The following is a 21,251-nucleotide window of genomic DNA, read 5'->3' as shown; positions in this document are numbered from 1 at the left end:
TAGATGGAGTACACTCCTGTTCCTTGGTATTGTAAAGGGACTGGTTCTATTGCCCCTTTTTGCAACAGAGAAAGAACCTCTTCCTTTAGAAGGGTGAGATGTTCTTGTTTTGTTTGCGCCTAAGTTTATGGGATATACTCTGAAATGGATCCCTTGCTCACTTTGCCACTAGATTCAAGCTAGCCTGGCTGATGAGGGCTGTTAGCCCGATACCGGTCCCAGGATGCTTGTTTCCGGTCCAGGGAAGACATGGCTTGGCAGTTCGGGCTGGACTGTTCCCATGAGGCACAGGGTCAAGACTGATTTGCATATAGCTGTGTCTAAACTGGGGTAGCGAAGAGAGCTAAAGAACGATGATGGATTCAACCCAAATCTGTGACTGGGGGTGAGTGTCTGAAAAGTTTCAGCACTCCGTCCATTATTTGCTGATGTTCTTGTGACATGAGGTGCGACCTTGGAGGAATATTTGGTGGAGTGCTTGTAAGCGCCAGGCAATAATCAGATTGGATAATTTGTAGAACCCATTTGTCTGATGTAATCGTATTCCAAATGGGTAGAAATTGTAAATGACATCCCCCGACAGGAGTAGAATGATAGGAGGGTATGGGAAATAAGTCACTGTTTGTTGTTTGCAGGGGAGGTACGTGTTGAATGACCTCTGCCCCTTCCCTTGCTGTTGGTATCTCTATATCCTCCTCTAAAATAACCTCTTAAAGAGGGCGATTGATTGTTGCCCTTGTTAGAGGAAGAGGGATTCTCTGTAGATATACTTTTGGAGCCACCCCTATAGAATGAGCGACAAAAGGAACCCCAGTTAGAAGGTGATTGTAAAACTCCCATGGATTTTAACAACTTCTGTATCTTTTTTCATCTTTTCTAGTGATACATCGACAGCTGGGCCAAAAAGATGTTCTTTATCAAAACGTTGATTAAGAATAGAGGCTTGTACTTCAGGCTTGAACCCTGAAATCCTTAGCCAAGCATGTCTACGGGTAGTACACTAGTGCTAGTGCTTACTGCCCGAGCTGCTGTATCAGCCTGATCTAAGGTGCACCTGATAGAGGTATTAGTTATTAATTTGCCTTCTTGAATAAGGTCACTGGCTTAAGTCTTATGCTCATCCAGTAGGAATTCAATGAGCTTTTCGAGTTCATCATAATGAGCTCTATCATACCTTCCCAACAATGCTGGGGCATTGGCAATACGCCAATTATTAGCCGCTTGTGAGGCTATCCTTTTTTCCGAAGCATCTAATAATTTGAACTCCTTATCAGGAGGAGAGACGTCCCCTGTTGTTTGAGAGTTAGCTTTCTTACGAGCATTTGAAATGACCAGAGAGTCTAAGGGTAATTGGCCTTTCATATACACAGGGTCATTAGGTGCAGCTCAGAATTTTTTCTCCACCCTGGGAGTGATGATTCTAGCTCTTACAGGGTCTTTAAAGATATCTTCAGTGTGTTTGAGCATTGCCTTTAACATTGGTAATGTTTGTGTAGCCCCCTGAGATGAACTCAGTGTCTCCAACAAAAAATCCTCCTCTAAACTCTCCTTATGAAGCTCTACTCCATGATATCATGCTGCCCTATTAAAGAGCTCAATGTACCCAATGTTATTATCTGGAGGCGAAGGCCTGGATGGATATAGGTCAGGGTCATTATCTGGTTCAGGGACATTATAATGATCCCATGGATCAGGGTCCTGTGGTGCATAGTCATCTATATCGCCAACCCCTATATCCTGTGGCGATGGTGGTACAGGGGAAGGGTAGGTGTGATGAGTACGTTTTCATAAATGGGTGAAGACAGTGAAATATAAGGAGGAGGAGGGTCAGTGGTCACACTTTTCTACTTTAAAGGAATGTGTTAGTCCAATGGTAAGCCCATTTTCCTCTTTTCAGGAAGTTTGGCAAGAATATGTCCAGTTTCAGGATGAATCACAATTTCCTTTTGTTTTGAATCCGAAGGTGGGTGTTCAGTCCGAGGCTCTTTAGTTGCAGTACTTTCTTTAGATGCCGGTTTTGGAGTCAAAGGTTTTGGCTCGGAAGATTTCGGTTTACATAAAGGTGGCACAGAAACCAGAAGGTGTTTAGTTTTCAAGACCAAAGGTTTCGGGTCGGCACCGGTGTGGGGACGGGTAGAGCCCGAGCCGGAAGGCTGTTGTTTATGTTTCGGCGCCGATCCCGAAGGTGAGGTGCTCAAAACATTTTCTCCGTGCCGACCTTAGCCCGAAGGCAGAGGGGGGACCGGAGCCTTTTTCTTATAAAGGAGATGGTATGGGAACAAAGTCTTCTTACTCACGATCTGTTGTCCTGGTGTGAGGTCTCGGAGTCGGCTTCGGATATGGAGACATGCTCCTCTTCCATTTTGGCTTCCTGCGCCTGCGATTCTTTGTGTTCGGACTCTTTGGTGGTACATTTCGTGGCGTCGAGCCCGACTATGACACAGATTTTTTTTCGACCGGAACGGCCGACACACGTCGCAGTCTTTTTTGTCATGTTCCGGGGACAGGCAAAGGTTGCACACTTCGTGCAAGTCGGTACTCCTGGAAAAGTAATCTGGTGCAATCTCAAAGTGATGTATCATCTACAGGTTAATCAATCAGCTGAGCTGTTTCCCATGTGGGATACAAGTTATATATATTTTGCTATATGTTTTAATGTTATTGAAGTAGGAATATCTGAGATCATTGCCTGCTTGTTACTCTGTACAGAGCTCTCTCAAGCATAAATGTTGTAATCTCGGATTTGCTATCTGAAACTGTTCAAGAAATGAATAAAAATTGTTTAAAAAATGCTATTAGCCACTGGCCAACAAATGAGAATGTCGGTATACTTCTTGCACGCATAATCAATGTTACCACAGGAGCAGGGACTTGGGAGAAAACCCAGAATGGGCTGGTCTAAAAAACAGTGTAGCACTATCCTCAAACCCATCAACGTAAGTGTGTAATACTTCTATGAACGCCACCTTAGAGGAGAAAGGGGAGTGATAAAGGAAATGTCAAAGGTTGTGGAGCGGCCCATTTTATCAAGAGTCAAGATAGCCAAACTTCCTACATTAATTTTAAACACTTCACAGATGTTACCCGGTCTCCCCTCTCTGCTGATTACACCTATTGAATGAATTAAGGCCTGCACAGCAGGAATTCACCAGGACAATTCAAGACTATAGGGCACATTGTTTTGGACCGTACGAGATACCTCATCCTAAAGTATGCATGTCTGGGAGGAACTTAATATTTCTTGGCAGAGGACATGAACTTCTGATCAAGCACAACACTGTATTCCTAGAAGGTGCTTCCACACACACAGCTAAACCACAACAAGTTTAAGCTATTGGCATTGTAAAGACACTGCCTTTTATTTATGGTTTAAAAACAAAAATAAAACTAAAAGGCATTGTTATTGGCAACATTAATAGCTCAAACTCGAATAAATGCGAGAACTACTGCATTGCAAATGCTTATATTAAGTTAAAGTCATTCGCTTTGCTATACAATACAATTAGCAAAGCAAATGGCTTTAACTTAACCAAAGGAGAGACCTGTTGCATTTTCAATGCTTGTTCTCCTTGAAGAGGGGTGTGTCTAGCGAAACCAGATCCTCAACAGTAGGCTATTAAACTACCATTTGTGTTGCCATGCCTTCAGATTATTATTTACTGCATGCAATTTTGTATCACACAATTATAGGTGGATTGTATCTCAAGTAACTATAACGTATGTGCTAAAGTAACTATAACTTGCACCTCCACTATGCACAGTGTTGTCATGAAAGATGTCATTTCAGATGTTGGAGTGATGTTATCAATGATACCAAAGATCGGGGGCGTGGCCAACAGCATGGCCGACTAGGTCGAGACTCCCGGTAGCTCCGGCGAGCCGACATTGATCCGTCTTTTTAACACCGCCCGAAGGTCCCGTTTTCGACTCCCAGCGCAGCCTAAAGACCCTGTGCGCTCTCGGGGAGTAGAACGAGTGGTGCGGTGCGCTCAATGCGGTCCCAGCCGCAAAACAACATCCTGGAGCTGAGCGCGAAGGGAACCAAGATGGCGGCCCCTGGCCGCGACTGAGGCAACGCCGGCACGCTGGTAACGGTCCCGCTGTGGGTTTCCGAGGCGGACGTCACGGCCAGATTTGGAGCTTTGACTCGCGACTGGACCCCCCGCGGGGCAAGAGGCGGAATCGAGGCGGCGAGAGGTCCGGAGCGGCGGAGGTGCGGCCTGCAGAGGCGGGCGGAGACAGGGCCCCAAGGCAGTGACCCCCTGTGCTCTGTATGGGGAGCAGGGGTGACGGCCCGCTTGCTTCGTTGTGCAGCGCTTGAGGAGGCGGACTCCGGCGACATCTGGCAGGCGAGAGGGAGCTCTGGGATCCGGGAGCCCTCTGGCGGTGCGGGACCTCCGATCTGCCCAGGGCTAGAGGTGGAGGAAGGGAGGCCAGGCCCCTGGAGCTCTAGGGAGCAACAGCAGTAAGAGAGGCGCTGGAGCCCCGCATGGTCGCTGGAGGTGGCTTAGCGGCCTGAACATAAACTGGAGCAGTAGCGGTGGAGCCTGGCAGAGGATCTGTGCTGGGCAGGTGGGGAGACCATTGTGTGTGGAACGCGACCTGGAGGCCCGGGAGGCAGAGAGTGGCAGATTAAAGTACGTGGGCCGATCCAGGGATATACCTGCTCCCCCCCCTCACCCCGGGGGCCGGCCTACCGATAACTTCAGGCGGAGCGCCTGGCACTGAGGGGCACTAGGAGGCGAGCGGAGCTTGGGGCCGGAGCGATCTGCACGGCCCGACGAGGATTGAGGTCCGGTGAGTGAGGCTGCGGGGCAAGAAGATCTGTGACGGATGGGGCCTACCTGCTCCCTGGGGCTGAGAGTGGTGTGAGGGAGATCGGGCCCCGGGATTGCTGGACAATAGTGGTGCCACGCTGAGCCTCAGTGCTATAGGGGACTGTAAGCCCCGGGAGGCGGCCGAAGGTAATTTGAAGGCCCAAGAACAGTGTGGGGATCCTGGACAGTATAGCTCGGAAAGGGAGGTGTCTACTGGAAGCCTGGCCGGGGGACTACGGAGGGACATTCTGGGTCTGGTGTGGATGGAGGAGGAGGCGGCTGGGAGGCCCGGCAGTGGGCATTAAACCTGCAGCAGCGGAGGGGATCAGGAGTGGAGGTGTGCCGGGCGGCCCAAGCTGTGGGGACGGTGCTTGTGGCTTCGCAAGACTGTTGATGGCGTCCCTCCACCCCCGCATCTACACAGGATGGGGAAGAGGGAAGCACCGGCTCGGAGGCCGAAACAGGGGACTTTGGATAGGAACGCCACTGGCCCACCCGCAGCGGAGGCGGGTGCCGCTGCTCCTCCACGCTCAGACACAGCTTTGCTAATGGGGGCCATCCAAGCTTGAAGAGACGACATCCAGGCCTCACGAGCGGTCCTTGAGGTCAAAATCGGAGAGGTGGGATCTGAGGTGATGCTACTACAGCAGGATTTCCGAAACCTGACAGAGATAGTGACTACTGCTGAGACTAGGTTGGGGGAAGCTGAGGATGTCATCCAAGGGCTCAGGAAGGATGTGGCAGAACTTCAGGCCTCCCATAAAAGCCTCCAGTGGAAAGTGGACCTAGCGGAAAACAGGGCCCGCGGCAATAACCTCCGCTTTGTGGGCTTCAGGGAAGGAATCGAAGGGAACAACATGGAGGCCTTTCTACACGCGTGGCTCCTGAAAACCTTCCAGACGGCGCGCTTTTCTAATTGCTTCATCATAGAAAGGGCGCATCGCGCATTACTCGCAAGACCACCGGAGGGGGCCCGGCCAAGGCCTGTGATAGCCCGCTTCTTGAACTTTGCAGACCGCGACACAATTTTGAGAGAGGCCCGTAAACTTGGGGAGATCAGACTCGAGAATGTGTCTATCATGATCTTTCCGGACTACAGTCAAGAGGTCCAGAAACAACGGCGCTCCTTTGACCAAGTAAAAGCGAGGCTCAGAGACTTGCGGCTGCAATACATGCTCCGCTTCCCGGCGAAGTTGAAAGTTATTTTTCAGGGAAAGTCACACTTCTTTACTCATCCGGACGATGCCTGGAAGTGGCTGGAAGAGCGCCCACGGCGACGAGACCTGGAGGTCGGGGGAGAGGCCGGACTGAGTAGGCCCGCAGAGGGGGAACAGTGGAGGCAGCAGAGATCACAAAGGTCCAGGGGATCCCGTGGCGCCAGAAGGCAGCAGTCGACTCCTTATCCGGCACCTAACTCAAATCAACAGGCCCGGAGGAACTCGTCTTCGCCGATACGGAGTGAACACAACGGCTCCAGATACAGCTGTCTGGAGCGGAATGTAAGGTCTGAGGGGGAGGAGAGCACAGGTGGACACTCCTTGGCCGACAAGGAGTCACGGACTCCGTCGCTGCATCCCCTTGCGGTGGCAATCAACGAGCTGGAGAAGGAGGCGGGCGGAGGGGCCACGGCATCCCCGGGTGATCTTCAAGACTCAAATTCGTGAAGTGGGACCTTCTGGGACAATGTTGATGCAGGCTTGAGACCGGACTACACGCAAGTTGGCATACCCCCTTTTGTATTTCTTTTCCCCTTTTTCTTATCTCTTTGATGCTTTGTTTTGGACAGAACATTGTCTATTGGTGTTAGTGACTAATTGAGAAGGGGATTCGGGGCTCCAAGTTTTCTTTGAGGTTGGAGTTCTAAAGGGGGGGGGTTCTGGGGTGGGCGACAGACCCTTTTCTCCTGGCAAGACCTTTTGTGCTGCTAGGCCGGAATGGGACAGACGGGGGGAGATGGTGGGGTGGGGGGAGTGGGGAAGGAGAGGAGTTGTTTTCAGTTTTGGGGAGTTAGGTGGGGAGAGGGTCTGATTTGTAGTCTCTCTGGGAGGGAGGGGAGTTTGAGGGGGGAACTGTTTTTTGCATGTCATATCACTCCGGAGGTACTGACTCTATGGGCTCGTATCATGGCTCCTTTGGGACACCGCATACAGTTTGACGGGATGGGCTGATGGTTGTTCCGCTAAGGGAAGACACAACTCCCGGAAGGCTGAAAATGTTAACGTGGAACGTTAATGGCCTAGGCAGCAGGATAATAAGGGGATTAGTAAATAACTACGTTAAGAGACTGAAGGCAGATGCGATTTTATTGCAGGAAACTCACCTCCAGGGCACTCACTGTAATTTCCTAGCTAGAGGACAATACCAGACGCTGACACACGCAGGTTTCACCTCGGGCTCTAGGGGGCTGGCAGTCCTCTTCCGGAAGCAGCCTCCATTCCACATTACACAGATATGGGTGGACCCACAGGGGACATACGTGGGGGTGAGGGGGCGCTGGAGGAGGAGAGACTACACGCTCCTCTCGGTCTATGCCCCACCCAAATTGCAAGCAGGTACGTTGAAAGCTGTGGCGGATATCCTGTTCGCAACGTCTGACACAATCCAAGTCGTGGGGGGGGACTTTAATGATGTTATGGACCCTGTTGACCGGATGCCATCTAACCTCTCTTTTAAACTTGTTTTTGAATACACCTGTATTATTATATTCTCATTTTATCAATTTTGATCAATGCACTGATTTTTAATATCTCTCCTTTTAAATCAAATTAAAAAATTTATTTTCTCTAATACTGAACTAGTTTGTTTGTTTAATCTATTGTGTAAATTCTTTAAGTGTATGCCTGGGAGTGTTATTTCACATATATTGTTTACCCTGTCCCAGGATATCAATCCACATCAGGGGGTCCTTGTTGCTAACATATTATGGACCCTGTTAAAGACAGGACGGGAGGGGGGATCAGACCAACGACTACTACAATGCTAGCGAGTATGATGGCAACACTGGGCCTCGTGGATGTGAGGTGGCAACACCCTGAGGCGGCAGAGGTCTCCTTCTTCTCTGGGGCACACAGGGTCTACTCCAGGTTGGATTATATCTTTATGGCTAGGGAGATGCTGCAAGTCGCAGACAAAATCGACATAACTACCAAGCGAAGGGCATATCGGACCACTCCCCTCTCTTAGCCGATAAAGGGGAAGGCCGAGGGAAGCCGCAGTCGCAGACATGGAGGCTGGCGGCTTGGGACCTCCAAAATATGGACATCGTCCGTGGCCTTCGGGCTGACGTCAAGGTGTACATAGCTGAAAACGAGGGCTCGGTGGAGTCCAGGGTGACGCTTTGGGAAGCGCTCAAGACGGTTCTGCGGGACAGGGCTCAGAACAGGGTGGCAGGTGAAAGGAGGAAGGCTGAGGAGGAGGTGACTGCGCTTGAGGGGCGTATCCGGACGCTGGACGGCCAATACCGCAACGGGGGTGACTCAGGTACCCTTCGACAACTGTTAGACACGCAACGCCAATATAGGCACCTGGTGACGGGTGAGGCGAAAGCACAGGCCCTGGCGACGTTGCATCGCTTGTATGATGTCGGGGATAAGTATGGCAGGCTGTTAGCGTGGCTTAGCAGAAAGGAACGGGATGCACGATGGGTAGAGAGAGTGCAGGATGGCCTGGGCAACTGGGTGCAGGCGGACGACTGGATAGCTGCGGCATTTGCGGATTACTATGGCGCCTTCTATGAGGCCAGAGCACTGGGGTCGGTGGAGGATGCGCTGCAGTACATGTCCCCTATAGACCTCCCGGAACTTGCTGAGGCGGACTTTACAGTAGAGGAGGTCAAAGAGGCGCTGGCAAGGCTACGGTGGGGAAATCTCCGGGACCCAACGGGTTCCCGGTGGAATTCTTCAAGAAGACGGCGGACCTGCTGGCCCGTCACCTGCTGGGCCTGTTCGAAGACGCTGTAGAGGAGGGTAAACTACCATTGGAGCTTCGCCAAGCCACGATTGTCCCTATCTATAAAGAAGGCAGGCCTCCAGAGGACTGCGCGTCCTATAGGCCCATCTCCCTACTGAACGTGGAGGTCAAGCTTCTTGCGATGCTCTTGGCTCTCCACCTTCGAGGGGTTATCTACGGGCTGGTTCAGTTGGACCAGACCGGCTTCCTCCCAGATAGGGCGACTCGTTATAACCTCAGACGGACGCACAATTGGCTAATGGAGGTTGTGATTGAGAGGAACCCCACCTTTTACTGTCCCTTGACGCCGAAAAGGCGTTCGACGCTGTACACTGGCCCTTCCTGGAGGGGGTTTTAATTAGGTTAGGGTTTGGCCTAAAGTTCAGGAAATGGGTGAAACTGCTATACACGGACCCCAGAGCACGAGTCAGGGTAAATGGAGTATTGTCTACGGACTTTCCGGTTAGACGAGGCACTAGGCAGGGATGCCCTTTATCTGCTCTACTGTTTGCCCTGTCCATAGAAGTACTCGCTTGTGCAATTCGTCAAAACGAGGGGATAACGGGTTTCAACCCTGATAGGGGGAGCGCCACATATGGGAAAATATCCCTGTATGCAGATGATGACCTTCTTTACATTACACGCCCGGAGACTACGATCCCAGCGCTGTTCGCAGAGCTGGCTAGCTATGGAGCCCGGGCGGGGTATCAAATAAACTGGCACAAATCGGTCCTCTATGACCCCAGAGACAGAGGGGGCTGGCCTGACCTTCCGGCGAAGCTCCAGACTACCAGGGAGGGATTTCAATACTTAGGCATATTTGTGACCACTGACGGTGCCCTTTCCTATATTAAGAATGTCAAGAGAGTGTTGACCAGCTTTTCGGCCGACGCTGCAAGATGGAGGCTGCTCCCACTGACACTTCTGGGCCGAGCGGCTCTGTTCAAAATGATTACTTTGCCCAAATTTTTATATGCCCTCCAGAACGAATATTTCCTCCTACGGAGACAGGTTTTCCAGGATGTACACGCAGAAGTGCGCGCCTTTCTGTGGCTGGGGAAGCAGCCCCGAGTGGCACTGGCTACCTTGCAGAGGCATCAATACAAGGGAGGTATCTCTCTGCCTAACCTAGAAGCCTACTACTGGGCAGAACATTTGACCCCAATAAACGAATGGATACATACACCTGCACATCACCCCACCTATGCCCTGAAACGTCATTCGATGAGCACACGTACATTTATGCACTACTTATATGGGGGCAGAGGCAGGGACAGCCTGCTTCCGGCTACGCGGGTAACTCTGGGGGCATGGACTAAGGCAACAAGGGCCATGGGATGGCAGAGTAAGTCCACTCGACAGACTCCCCTGTGGAAGTGTGTCTGGCTCAAGGAACTGTCTAAGTTGAAGGGCTTCGGGCCTGGGATGCAATAGGTATCACTACCCTGGGAGATGTAATGAAGAGTGGAAAGCTACAATTGTTTGCGGAGCTGAACGAGGGAGTATGGTCTGGGTCCCACACAGGCTTTTAGATATGCACAACTGAGACATGCCTGGAGGGCAGAGGAGGTGTTGGAGGGCCAGCTCCCGGAATATGCCCCGCTGGAGGGTTGCCTCCTACAGGAACAGATCCCGCATAAGGCGGTCTCCCTCACATACAAGACGTTAATGAATAATATGCCTGATGGGCTAGTGAAATTGTGGGAGGTTTGGGAGAGAGACGTGGGGGACATGGATGAGGTGGATTGGGGAACAGTATTAATGCATCCACGTGAAGTAGTGATTAAAGCTCGCCTACGATTGATACAATTCAAGGTGCTCCACAGGACATATTTTGACAGGGTGAGACTGCACAAAATTGGGAGGGTGCCTGACCCCTGTTGTTTGCGATGTGGATTTGAGAGGGGAGGCTTCTTCCACACTATCTGGTCATGCCCGCACATCCAGGTTTTCTGGGGTAAAGTGCTCCGTGAATTGGGAGCGGTACGGGAGACCGACATTCAACCCGACCCTAAGTTGGTCCTATTAGGAATGACAAACGATGTCGATGTGAGCCGCCCATGATTGATTTTCCTAGTGCTGGCCTTAGTGGTGGCCAAGAGGGATGTTGCCAGGAAGTGGGGAGCCCCAGACTGCCCACGGCTAGAGGATTGGCGAGATGGCCTGGACATGTATATGGCTGCAGAGAGGGTCACCTATAAAGCACGGGGTTGCCCCATAAAATTTGGGAGAGTATGGGGGAAATGGCGCCAATACCATGGGCTGGATGGCGGTCTCTGAGAATGCTGCTGTGATAAGGATCTGGGGGACACGAGTGTCTTGGTTCGAAAGTAGTCATATTACATTTTTGGCCCACGGGGCTACTGTGGAAACAGTCTGGACTGTGTTCTACATTTGTGAGCAGAGATGTGGGGTGCTGGGGGGCCGTGGGGGGGGTTCTGGGTTTGGAACTGGGGAGGAATAATGACATGCCTGTTCTATTGTTTTGCACTGAAAATGCTAATAAAGATATTAAAAAAAAAAATTTATACCAAAGATCATGTCATGAGTAATGTAATATGCGGGGTAATTAGCAGTGCATGGCGAGGGAGCGAGTTATAGTTACTTTAGGGCACGATTATAGTTCCTTGAGATAACTATGATGAATATCAATGGTTTTGTTTGTTTAAAATAGTTTGTTTTAACTGACATCTTCACTGAATTATAACGTCATTTTAACCTTTGTTTTTTTCAGTGAATTAGTAAGGCTTATTTTTTTTAATACAGAGTAAGAAATTATTACCATACCTATCTATAATGTCACTTTAACTTTTGGTTTTTGCAGTGAATTTCTAGGGTTTTTAACATAAATATTTAATTGCCATATGTAACAACCCCACCCTGTGCACGTCCTATAGCCAAGCCCTTTGTCCAACTCCCACCCCCCTGCCCACGGCCTCAGCCCCCCACAGGCAGGTCAACTCCACACTGCGTCTGGTTTTCAGTCGTGCTCAGCCTGGGGTTGGCCACAGGCACTGCAATCAAACTCTCATGGGCAGCCAAACCCACGCCATGCACGGCCTTCAGCCATGAATGGTGTGGAGTTGGCTCTGAGGCTTGGCCTGTGGCCAGGTCCTGCATCCAACCCCTCCATGGAATGGTAAATGGAGAAGTACGTAAACAAAATCTGACAAAACAGCCCTAAATGAAGGAGTATGGCACAAAAGTAACTGGTAAGAAGTGACAGAAAAAAAGATTTTCACCTGCTTAATTTGCTCTCTCAGCTGTTCTTCGGTCAGGCCTAAAGATCTCATCCCTCTAGCTCTGCTAACAGCTTGCAACTCGGAAACGCTTAAGGAATCCACTCCTTCTTTGGCAATCATCTGAAAGAAAGACAAGGCATACTCATACTCCTAACCTGGAGAATTATTATTCTACTATAGAAACAGAACAGGTCTTTACCTCGTCATCCGCTTTAATAGACCGAAGATTCATCATTAGCTGGAAACGAAGTAGGTTGTTGGTGCCAATCGGCTGCAGTTCTAGCAGTTTGCACAGAGCTACCAGCTGTGATCTCTCAAGGTGTTCCAGTGTCAGCTCATCCTCAAACAGTTTAGAAAACCTTACAATCTCCTTCGTGCTGGGCTGCTCACCTGTGTGGCGGACCTGCAAATAAGAGTAAGATACCTTCAACAACAACTTATCTCACATGAAGGAACTGTGTTGCCAAACATATACGTTGCAAAATGGTAAGAAGGAGTCCAAGTCAACTACGGGATTACACTGGCTTATATAGAATGTTATCTAGTTCCAGACAACTAACTGGTTTGAACCATATTTCTGAGAGGAAAGAACTGCAAACTGTTCCCCTATGAACATTGTTTTTTAATACAAAGCCAGGCAACTGTGTATGTTCATCCTTCTCTGTAGGTCAAGCCCTTTATCCTGCATATACTACATTTGACTAAGACTCAAATTCACAGATACATTTAGGCAAGTATTTGGAAAACAAAGCTGAGCCGATAAGGAAGGGTGGGTATTACTAAAAGAACTTTATGTACTAAAGTATTCTGCAGTTGTAGAGCTTCCAATTTGCGAAATCATAGAGTTTGCCACCACAAAATAACTTTTAACAAACTGCAAAGCCATTCTATGAGTCGGATCACAAATGGGAGAGGTGTGAAAAAAGTGTTTCCTACTCTGTGATTCAGAAAAGTATTTATAAATGATTTGTGATCACCACTGTGGTTGCAAACCACTGACGTGTTACTGACATTAAGATTGGGTGATAACTGATTTCCAAAGGTGCAACTGCCTCAAAGGACATGGGTAACCTCAGGTGAAGCAGACAATGCACTAAGAGACAACTTCATGCGCCTTCCGTTTTCTTTCCTTATTTAATGTAGAACTGCATTTGGTTGCTTTGAAAAAAATGTTTCAAAAAAGGCAATGTGAATGCAGAAATTGATGTCTGCCTTCTCTTAAAGGCCTCCATCCCTGCATTCGCAGATAATCATAGGAGTCCCAACTGAGTCATGCCTAATAAATATTAATAAGGCATGTAGGGCCATATGATCAAATGATTTTGCATTCGCAAACTGTTTGATTTACTAGATTTGACCTGTCACAAATGCAAAATAGCCTTTCAAAATGTATGAAAAGCATTTGCAGCCCAAAACGAGGGAATCGTAAAATTAGCGATTCCCAAAAATTGTGATACCAAATTGCGACTCGTAAATTACAAGTCGCAATTAGGTAATCGCAAATTCAATTAACGAACCATTCGCAAATTGCGAATGGTTACAAAATGGGGATTTTGCAAGTGCAATTTACCACCAACTCAAATTAGGTGGTTACCAGGTGCAACCTATATAAACCGGCCCAGAGTGCATCAGCATTTCCCACAATAGTTGCTCTCTATGTCCTGGCAAGGAGGATGAGGATCCTGAAAGGTTTGCGGTGGAGGAGACAATAGTATATTTTCAGAGTGCACATAACATAGTTTGACCAGACTGAGGAGGAAATCTATAAGAAATGTAGATTAAATTCTGCCATGATTTCAGGCTTAATAGGTGATCTGCACCCACAACTGCTGCGTCACAGTCACAGGACCAATGCTATTCCCACCCATGTACAGGTGTTATGTTCCCTGCACCTCTTAGCCTCAGGAAGCTACCAATGTGTAATAGCTGCAGCAGGAGTGGTGTCCTAAAGTGTGCTGTAACTCTTTTTAAATGCCTTTCTGAATGCAATACTCCAGAATATCATTCACTACATCAGATTCCCTAACACACCACAGGACTTGCAGCTCACTAAATGGAAATTTTACCAGATAGCACAATTCCCACACATCATTTGCTGCATTGATGTGACACATGTTGCAATATGTCCTTCCTCTGTAAATGAGTATATCTTCAGAAATTGGAAATGTAGCCATACATTAAACATACAAGTGATATATAATGCCTCAAATATCATAACTGATATAGTGGCTAGATTCCCTGGTAGTACTCACGATTCCTTCATTTTCCGCCATAGTAGAATATACACAATGCAAATTGGTGGTGAATTTGGAGAGGGATAATGTGAGAAGCTGGCTTGGTATATGGTGTACGCCTATGTAAGTGGACACCTTGCATCAATCCAGACAACCCTTATTGTGATGTTAGTGGTCTTAGACAACCTTAGAAAGCTTTCTAAGTGGTAGCTGTGGAAAGCAGCCTTCAGGCTTAGTCCAGAAGGAGTGTAAAGCAGCTTGTTTTACCAGAATGTAATCTTATAGGTATAGATTAAGTGAAAAAGAACCACACAGTATATTGATAACAAGCATTGAAAATGCAATAGGTCTCGCCTTTTATTAAGTTATAGCAATTTCCTTTGCTAATGGTATTGTACAGCAAAGCAAATGGCTTTGACTTAATTAAAGGCGAGACCTATTGCATTTTCAATGCTTGTTGCCGTAGAAGCCATTGCTGTTGCAGGTCAACGTCCATGGCATCACCGAGTCCGCCGCTTAGTATACCGCAGAAGAGTCACGAGCATTATCCTCATCCACGGAGAGATATGCGGGGTGCTCAAGGTCTTCCTCACACTGCGTTGAGCTTATAGGGGATAGTGAAAGAGCAGAGATAGCACTGTACTCGGAGTGAGGGAGAGAGGTGGGAGAGATTGGGGGAGCAAGGAAAGAGTACAAATGTGCTCTAGATGCAAAGGAGCCGGAGGGCAGGAGCAGGACACGCACTCCCATTGAGTGATCAATGAGAAATTAACCCCCAAAAATAGTTCTAGGATATCAGCAGTGGAAGGATAAAACTGAGCTCTGGAGGTCTCCTATCAAAAATCCCCATTTGAAATGGGTGACGACTTGCGATCGTAGCACAGTACAAGATAAACAAAAGTAGGACTTTACAGTGTAGTGAGCTTTTTACACCTTGAGCCCCCCCCCCCCCCACCACCACCTGATAAAAAAAGTTCTGGAAACTGGTACTCTGCACCATTGATGGCCATTTTCTCCTGCAGAGCCCATGTTGTATAGGGCAAATAATGTATTAAATAAAGTAAGAGTGTTTAGTAAACTGAAGTTTTTGTAGTGCATGTGCTTATTCTAAAGTTCAAATGAAAAGAAAACAATTAGCACAAAAAATGTAATTGGTGCTTTATTTTTCACAGAAAACACAACATTTAGGATAGATTAGCAAAAACACTCCCAAAACACAGGTGTGGGAGTGCATGTTTTTTTCTCCACAGAGACAATGTGTGGATGGATTCTTGCTTCTGCCATCCTTAGGTTGTGGTCCACTTCCAGTCTTGAGCAGTGCCTGAAAACGGGAGTGCTCACAAAATGTTGTAATTATTTTTTTCAGTTTTATATAGCGCGAACATGACCCAAAGGTATTGGAGCGCTTTACAGGAGCATATTTTACATTACGCACTCTTCTGTGGGGTGCGTACACTGTTCAGTTTCATAGCAGGCAATGCCTTTCTCCTTGTAAAACCATCCAGCAGTACTGCCAGAAGTAGTGAACAAGAATTCATGGCCCTGACTCAGGCCTAGTCCATATGCATGCAGCATTTGCAGCATGCTGTGTCCTGGAATGTAGTCCCTCCTAATTTTACTGGCACACAGCTCAGCCCTTGCTCTAAAGGGAATCCAGAATATTGTACTTGTAAGGCTGGTTAGGCTTCATCAGTATTCGTGACCAATCAGCTTTCTTGCAGAATGGAAAACCTCCACCAAATGTTGCATGGCCACTGGGTGATTGGCTCTTGCCAGGGCATAGGCAATAACAGCCTCATCTGGACTGTTTTTTACAATCCCAGATACAGACTTTTTTTGGGCCCAGGCATCAGGCCACATTCCTTTGGAGGCGCATATTAGATAGGAGGAGCTGGTGTTGTGTGCACTCTAGCAGAGGCAGTGCAGCAAGCCTCCTGGGACTTACAGCCTTCTCTCATTATTACCCTGGACTGTACCGCAAAACATTGGGCAAGAATAGGCTTTCAGAGCTACAGAGAACTGGGCAGCTTCTTCTTGTTTTTTCTTCCCCCTTTTTTTCCATTTTATACTTATGCACATACCTGTTCTGTTGCTATCAGGACTCCTTGGCTTCCCTTAGGACACTGAGCATTGTGTACACCCTAGCAAGTTTATTGGCCCCATTATTTTGAACTACCTCATACCTGTCGTTTAGTGGCTATTATTTTTTAGCTTTCCAGTTACAAGTTTTGATTTCAATGGGGGATTAAGCTTATTCCGACATTGGTTAGTGGCATGTCGTCTGGGCTTAATAAAGACACGTGAGACAAATACGAGCAATTGAAAAGGGAAATTAGGGAACTGGAAGGAGTTAATTTATGCACTGGCTCTCACAAAGCAAGGCTCCAACGTACTGCATCTCGTAAATTACATAGAGCATATGATATGGATGCAGCAGAATATGCACTTCTACACACTGGACAGAAATGTTATGCTGGGGAAATAAATCAGGCTGGCTCCTTGCACAGTGGCTCCAAGCCCAGACAATCAGCAACGGGTTTCCGAGATTGTGGGTTTGCTGGGGGCCGAGTGTATTCTGATGATCAGATAGCCAAAGAATGTGAGCATATTTTTTCCACTTTGTATACTGACAAGCACTTTACAGGTCTTTCAAAGACCATTTACGCGTTAATGAGGCTTTGTTTTTGACCCATTCTTAGAGCCCCTGAATCTCCACTCTTTCTATTACTGGAAGAAGTAGCCCCCCTCCCACTCCCCACAACCTCTGAAATCATTGTGCCTCTGGCCTCTAAAGACCTGTGACTCCAGACACTCTCAGCCCAGCCCCCAGCAGCTAGGGCTGCAGCAGCTGGGCTGAGATACACAACGCCTGAAAGCAACAATAAAAGGTGAAGCGCGCGCCCCCCCTGGAGGGATGCTGCTCCCCTCCAGGGGGGCGCGCCCCACAGTTTGAAAACCTATGCTCTAGGGCGTTCAGGGTTGCATTCCAGTCCATCATTTTTCACCCGCTACGCTACTGCCTCTACTCGTTCTCTGTCTTTCCGGCCCCTTTCTACTTCTGACGTCTCCTACAAAGATAATGGAAGGACACTGCTGAAAGAATGTGGCATATGAAAGGAAATTTTTAATCAAGCCTGTCGAGTTTTGGTAGAGGATAATCCATTATGAGTGGTAACTGCATTTGTCACAGTTTATATAGTACTTAGAATCCTCAAATTCACATGCCAGTCGCAATACAAATAAGTGTGTTGCGCAGTCCTGGTTTCTCGCGCTCCTAACTGTCTGTACTCGGAGTGCGCGCCCCCGAAATATAAATATCAGAGGCACCACGCTGCCAAAATTACTTCAGCCCGTGGGACACGTGGATATTAAACGAAAGAGCTGACGGCTGTGCAATTGTTTATTCTAACTTTCGGATATTAAAAGAAAACTCTATGGACAACCTTCGCCTCAGAGGTGTTAAAAGAGAATCATTCTGCTGCACACTCCTGTACTTCATTTCCTCTAAACAAATAAGATGAGCACTCTGGTTACTATAGAGACAGTACGTCGTAGAATAGCTTTAAACCACAGTGCTTCCTCTGCGGGTTTAATATATTTGTAAATCTTCTATTTGACGGCGACTGTCAGAAGGAACTTCAAGACAGGAGGGCACACGCACGGCCCCGTGTCCCCCGGGAGTCCCCCTCGCATGGCACTGCCTCACTGCTGCTCCAGTGGGGAGGAGGGACAGTAACGTGGAGGCAGCGTGATTGTAATAGATGCCCAATCAGAGAGCCGGACTGGCGCGTGCAAGGCAGCGTGACAAAGCTTCTGATAAGAAACTTTGTTACGACAGCCGTAATGCAGGCGAGCCAGTCCAGGTGGGCCGGCACAAAAAGCCAAAGGTAGGCAACCCAAACACCTAATTTCCAATGGCAGGCCACCGTTTCACATAAACGGTGAAGCAAGCCAATGGGAATGATGGGTGGGGCTTAAAGCCCTTTTGTAAAAGTACTCTTCTGCAATAAATCTCACCGAGCAAGCTACGCATGTGCGCAGCAATGCTAGGCAAGACCTAAAAATAGGTATTTATTATAGTATACTCACTAACACATTCAGGTATCTCCTAGCCGGAGATGCACACAATGCACACAATACTTTTCAATATAAACAGGCAAGTAGCACACAATACACAGTGGTCGCCAGGGGGAGACCAAACCATATACTAAGATAGTGGTATGCGAACCACGACTTGAGTCATGACTAACCATATACTAAGATAGTGGTATGCGAACCACAACTTGAGTCAAAGCTATACCCAGAAGACGTAGGAGTGCCAGGAACCTAAGGAACCACCCAAGGTAAGTAACTAGTAGCCCCATGGAGGCCGTGCGCAGAGTAGGAGCACGACTGCGGGATTAATGCAAGTCAATGGGTACGTCACAGTTGCAATTTTAAAGAAGAGGGACCCTTCCCAGCAGACCCTTAATAAACCCTTTGGAAGACAGAAGGTTGGAGAGCCACCCCACCCGTGGATACCTTAGGAACCAGGATACCTGCACCAGGGAAGCCGGTTGCATAGGTGTGAAGTGGCGTCGGAAACCACAGTCGAACTCAATGGAAGATTTCAGAATGATGCAGCTACTGAAGAAGGTGAAAGTGTCCGGTGGAACCCAAAGGTGGATTCAAGATGTGAAGAACCTGCAAGTAGAGGGGACAGAGTCTATGCCTCTCAGAAGTGACTAGGAGGCACGGACGACGAATGGACACCGATGTTGAGGGTTGAAGGTAAACTGATGGTGACCTTGAAACTGCAGCTGTGTGGACCAGGCGATGTTGTGGAAGACCAGGAGCCGTACACCAGATGTCCCATGTCGGATGTCGAGAGTTGAGGAGGTCGTATCCGGCGGGAGCACCGACAAGCCTTGGCAACTGCAACCAACGTGGAAGTTGAAGAAGGTGCAATGTTGGGACCAGCAAGGACCAGGAGACTCACCACAAGCAGGGGAGTCAGGGCAGGACCCGAGAAATCAGGGGGTCCCAAAGAATTCAAAGATGACCCTCAAGAGGACCTACAAGCTGGAGGCACTGGAGTAGCAAGAGGACCTCGAGCAGCTCACCAAAGATGCAAACCCACGATGCAAGTGATGCAGTGGGGACGAAGATATTGGTCACTGGAGATGCTTGAGGTTTGGGCTACGTGGAGCCTAAAGACCTTGGTGGAAGGAAGCCAACAAGGCTTTGCAACTGCAAGTCGACTTAGTGCACAGGGGTTCGGTTCATGCAGCTTCGACGAGGGATACTGGCTCGAAGTTGGTGAGAGGGCAAGGAAGGCCTCAAGGGGTGAGAAGAACCACCCCCTGTGTAGCTGAGCCTATCGGAGTCCGCCGGAGCCCAGGATCACAAGACCGGTCCGCTTAGTCACAGGGCCTGTAGATGCAGGGAAGTGACTCCTTCACTTCAAGGAAGATTCTTTCAGGTGTCTTGGATGCCCACAGGCCTTGGAAGGTTCCTGTATGGTGCACAGGCACGGATGTTGCAGCAGAAGAGCAGGGTGACGAGATCAGGAGCAGCAGGATTCTTCCTAATTGCAGCTGTGATGCCCTGAGCGAGGTCCAGAGTGCCCAATGGTTGAAGAAGCAGTGGTGTCTGAAATGTATCTTGTCCCACAACGAATCTAGGGACACACCCACAGGTAAGCCCTTAAATACCCTAAGGAAAGGATTGGGACGAATCAGGGGTTCCTCCCTGTCCTTTGTCCAGTTTCATGCCAGAGCGGGGGCCTACTGCTCCCTGAACTGGTTTTAACTGGACTATTCATGGAGGGCACCAAGTGCGCCCTACACTCAGACATGTGAGCTGGCAATCGCCCCCACCCTGCCCGAATACACTAAACCCTGTCTGGGAGGTGGTCACACCTCCCTGTGACAAGATACCTATTGTTCTGCCTTCCCCTGCCCAAGCTTAGCTCAGCAGCAGGTGAGCAGAAACGTGTATCTGGCCAGCAGCAGCCCTAGCTTGCTGTCCGGGTCTGGAAGACTGGTACTGTAAGCACGAGGGCCTCCCATAGGAGCTTTACGGTGAATGGAATCATACCTCCCACACCATTTACGGTGTGGGCATATGATTTCAACATCTTTGATATCAAACATGACAGGGTTCGTTACAGCCAGTTTAGAGATGGTCATCGCGTAATGACGCATGCCCCTCTATATATTATATGGCTGTCCCACTTAAGACCCGGGAGAATGGACTACGTAGGCTGTAGGGGTGTCCAGCTCATGCAGGGGCACCCTCACATTTAGAACTGAGCTCACTGCCTTCAGGATTGAAAGGCATGCTTTAGGGGTGACTTATAGGTTTTAAGTGCAGTGTGTCCTTAGGTATAGGTAAACATATATTTTTCGTAAGTGGTGCTAATACCATCTTACACAGGCTGCAATGGCAGGCCTCTAGTTACAATTTGAGTGGTCTCCCATGGGTGGCATTATATATGTTTCAGCCCATGGGGGACCCCTGGTGTACCTATGCCCTGGATACCTTTGTACCGTATACTAGGGACTGACAAGTGTACACCAGTGTCCAATCTGGGATGTACCCAAGTACTTACCATACCAATTTAGGGGAGAAAGCACAGGATTGGAGTCCTGATTAGTAGGATCCCAGTCTGACTAGTCAGAAACAGCATTACATCAAGCGAAAAGTGGGGGTAACCAGGTAACCATAAAAGCAGATCCTACTTTCCTACACAATATCTACTAGGTAAATCTCTTATACACACTATAGCACTTAGTAAAGAAGCAGTAACACATGACAGTGAATCCTTATTTCTTCGTGCCATTGTAGGATACAGTGCATATGCTGTGCACTCATTCATCCTCACCCCATTTCTGAATCCATCCATTCCAAGCGAGCACCGTTACAATGCAGCATATAAAAGCACATGGAATGTGATAGAAAGGACCTTTGGCCTGCTCAAGTCGCTTCAGTTGTCTACACAAGAGCGGTGGTGCACTACTGTACAGTCC

At 48.5% G+C, this 21,251-nt stretch overlaps 1 protein-coding gene across 9 annotated transcripts in view; it reads right to left on the bottom strand.

The window, feature by feature from the left end:
- Positions 1-21,251, bottom strand: part of LETM2 (leucine zipper and EF-hand containing transmembrane protein 2) — a 309,166-nt gene that overhangs the window by 112,394 nt on the left and 175,521 nt on the right. For all 9 annotated transcript variants that reach the window (XM_086943645.1, XM_086943644.1, XM_086943646.1 and 6 more), the window contains 2 exons: positions 12,207-12,410; positions 12,008-12,127 (listed from right to left, as the gene is read on the bottom strand). In XM_086943645.1, the coding sequence (XP_086799771.1) occupies positions 12,008-12,127; positions 12,207-12,410 (324 nt within the window). The remainder of the gene's footprint in view (positions 1-12,007; positions 12,128-12,206; positions 12,411-21,251) is intronic.

This window comes from Lissotriton vulgaris, chromosome 11, assembly GCF_964263255.1.
Source record: "Lissotriton vulgaris chromosome 11, aLisVul1.2, whole genome shotgun sequence".
Taxonomy (NCBI): Eukaryota; Metazoa; Chordata; class Amphibia; order Caudata; family Salamandridae; genus Lissotriton; species Lissotriton vulgaris.
The sequence above is the reverse complement of the archived record's forward strand: the minus strand, read 5'-3'. Positions and strand labels throughout refer to the sequence as shown.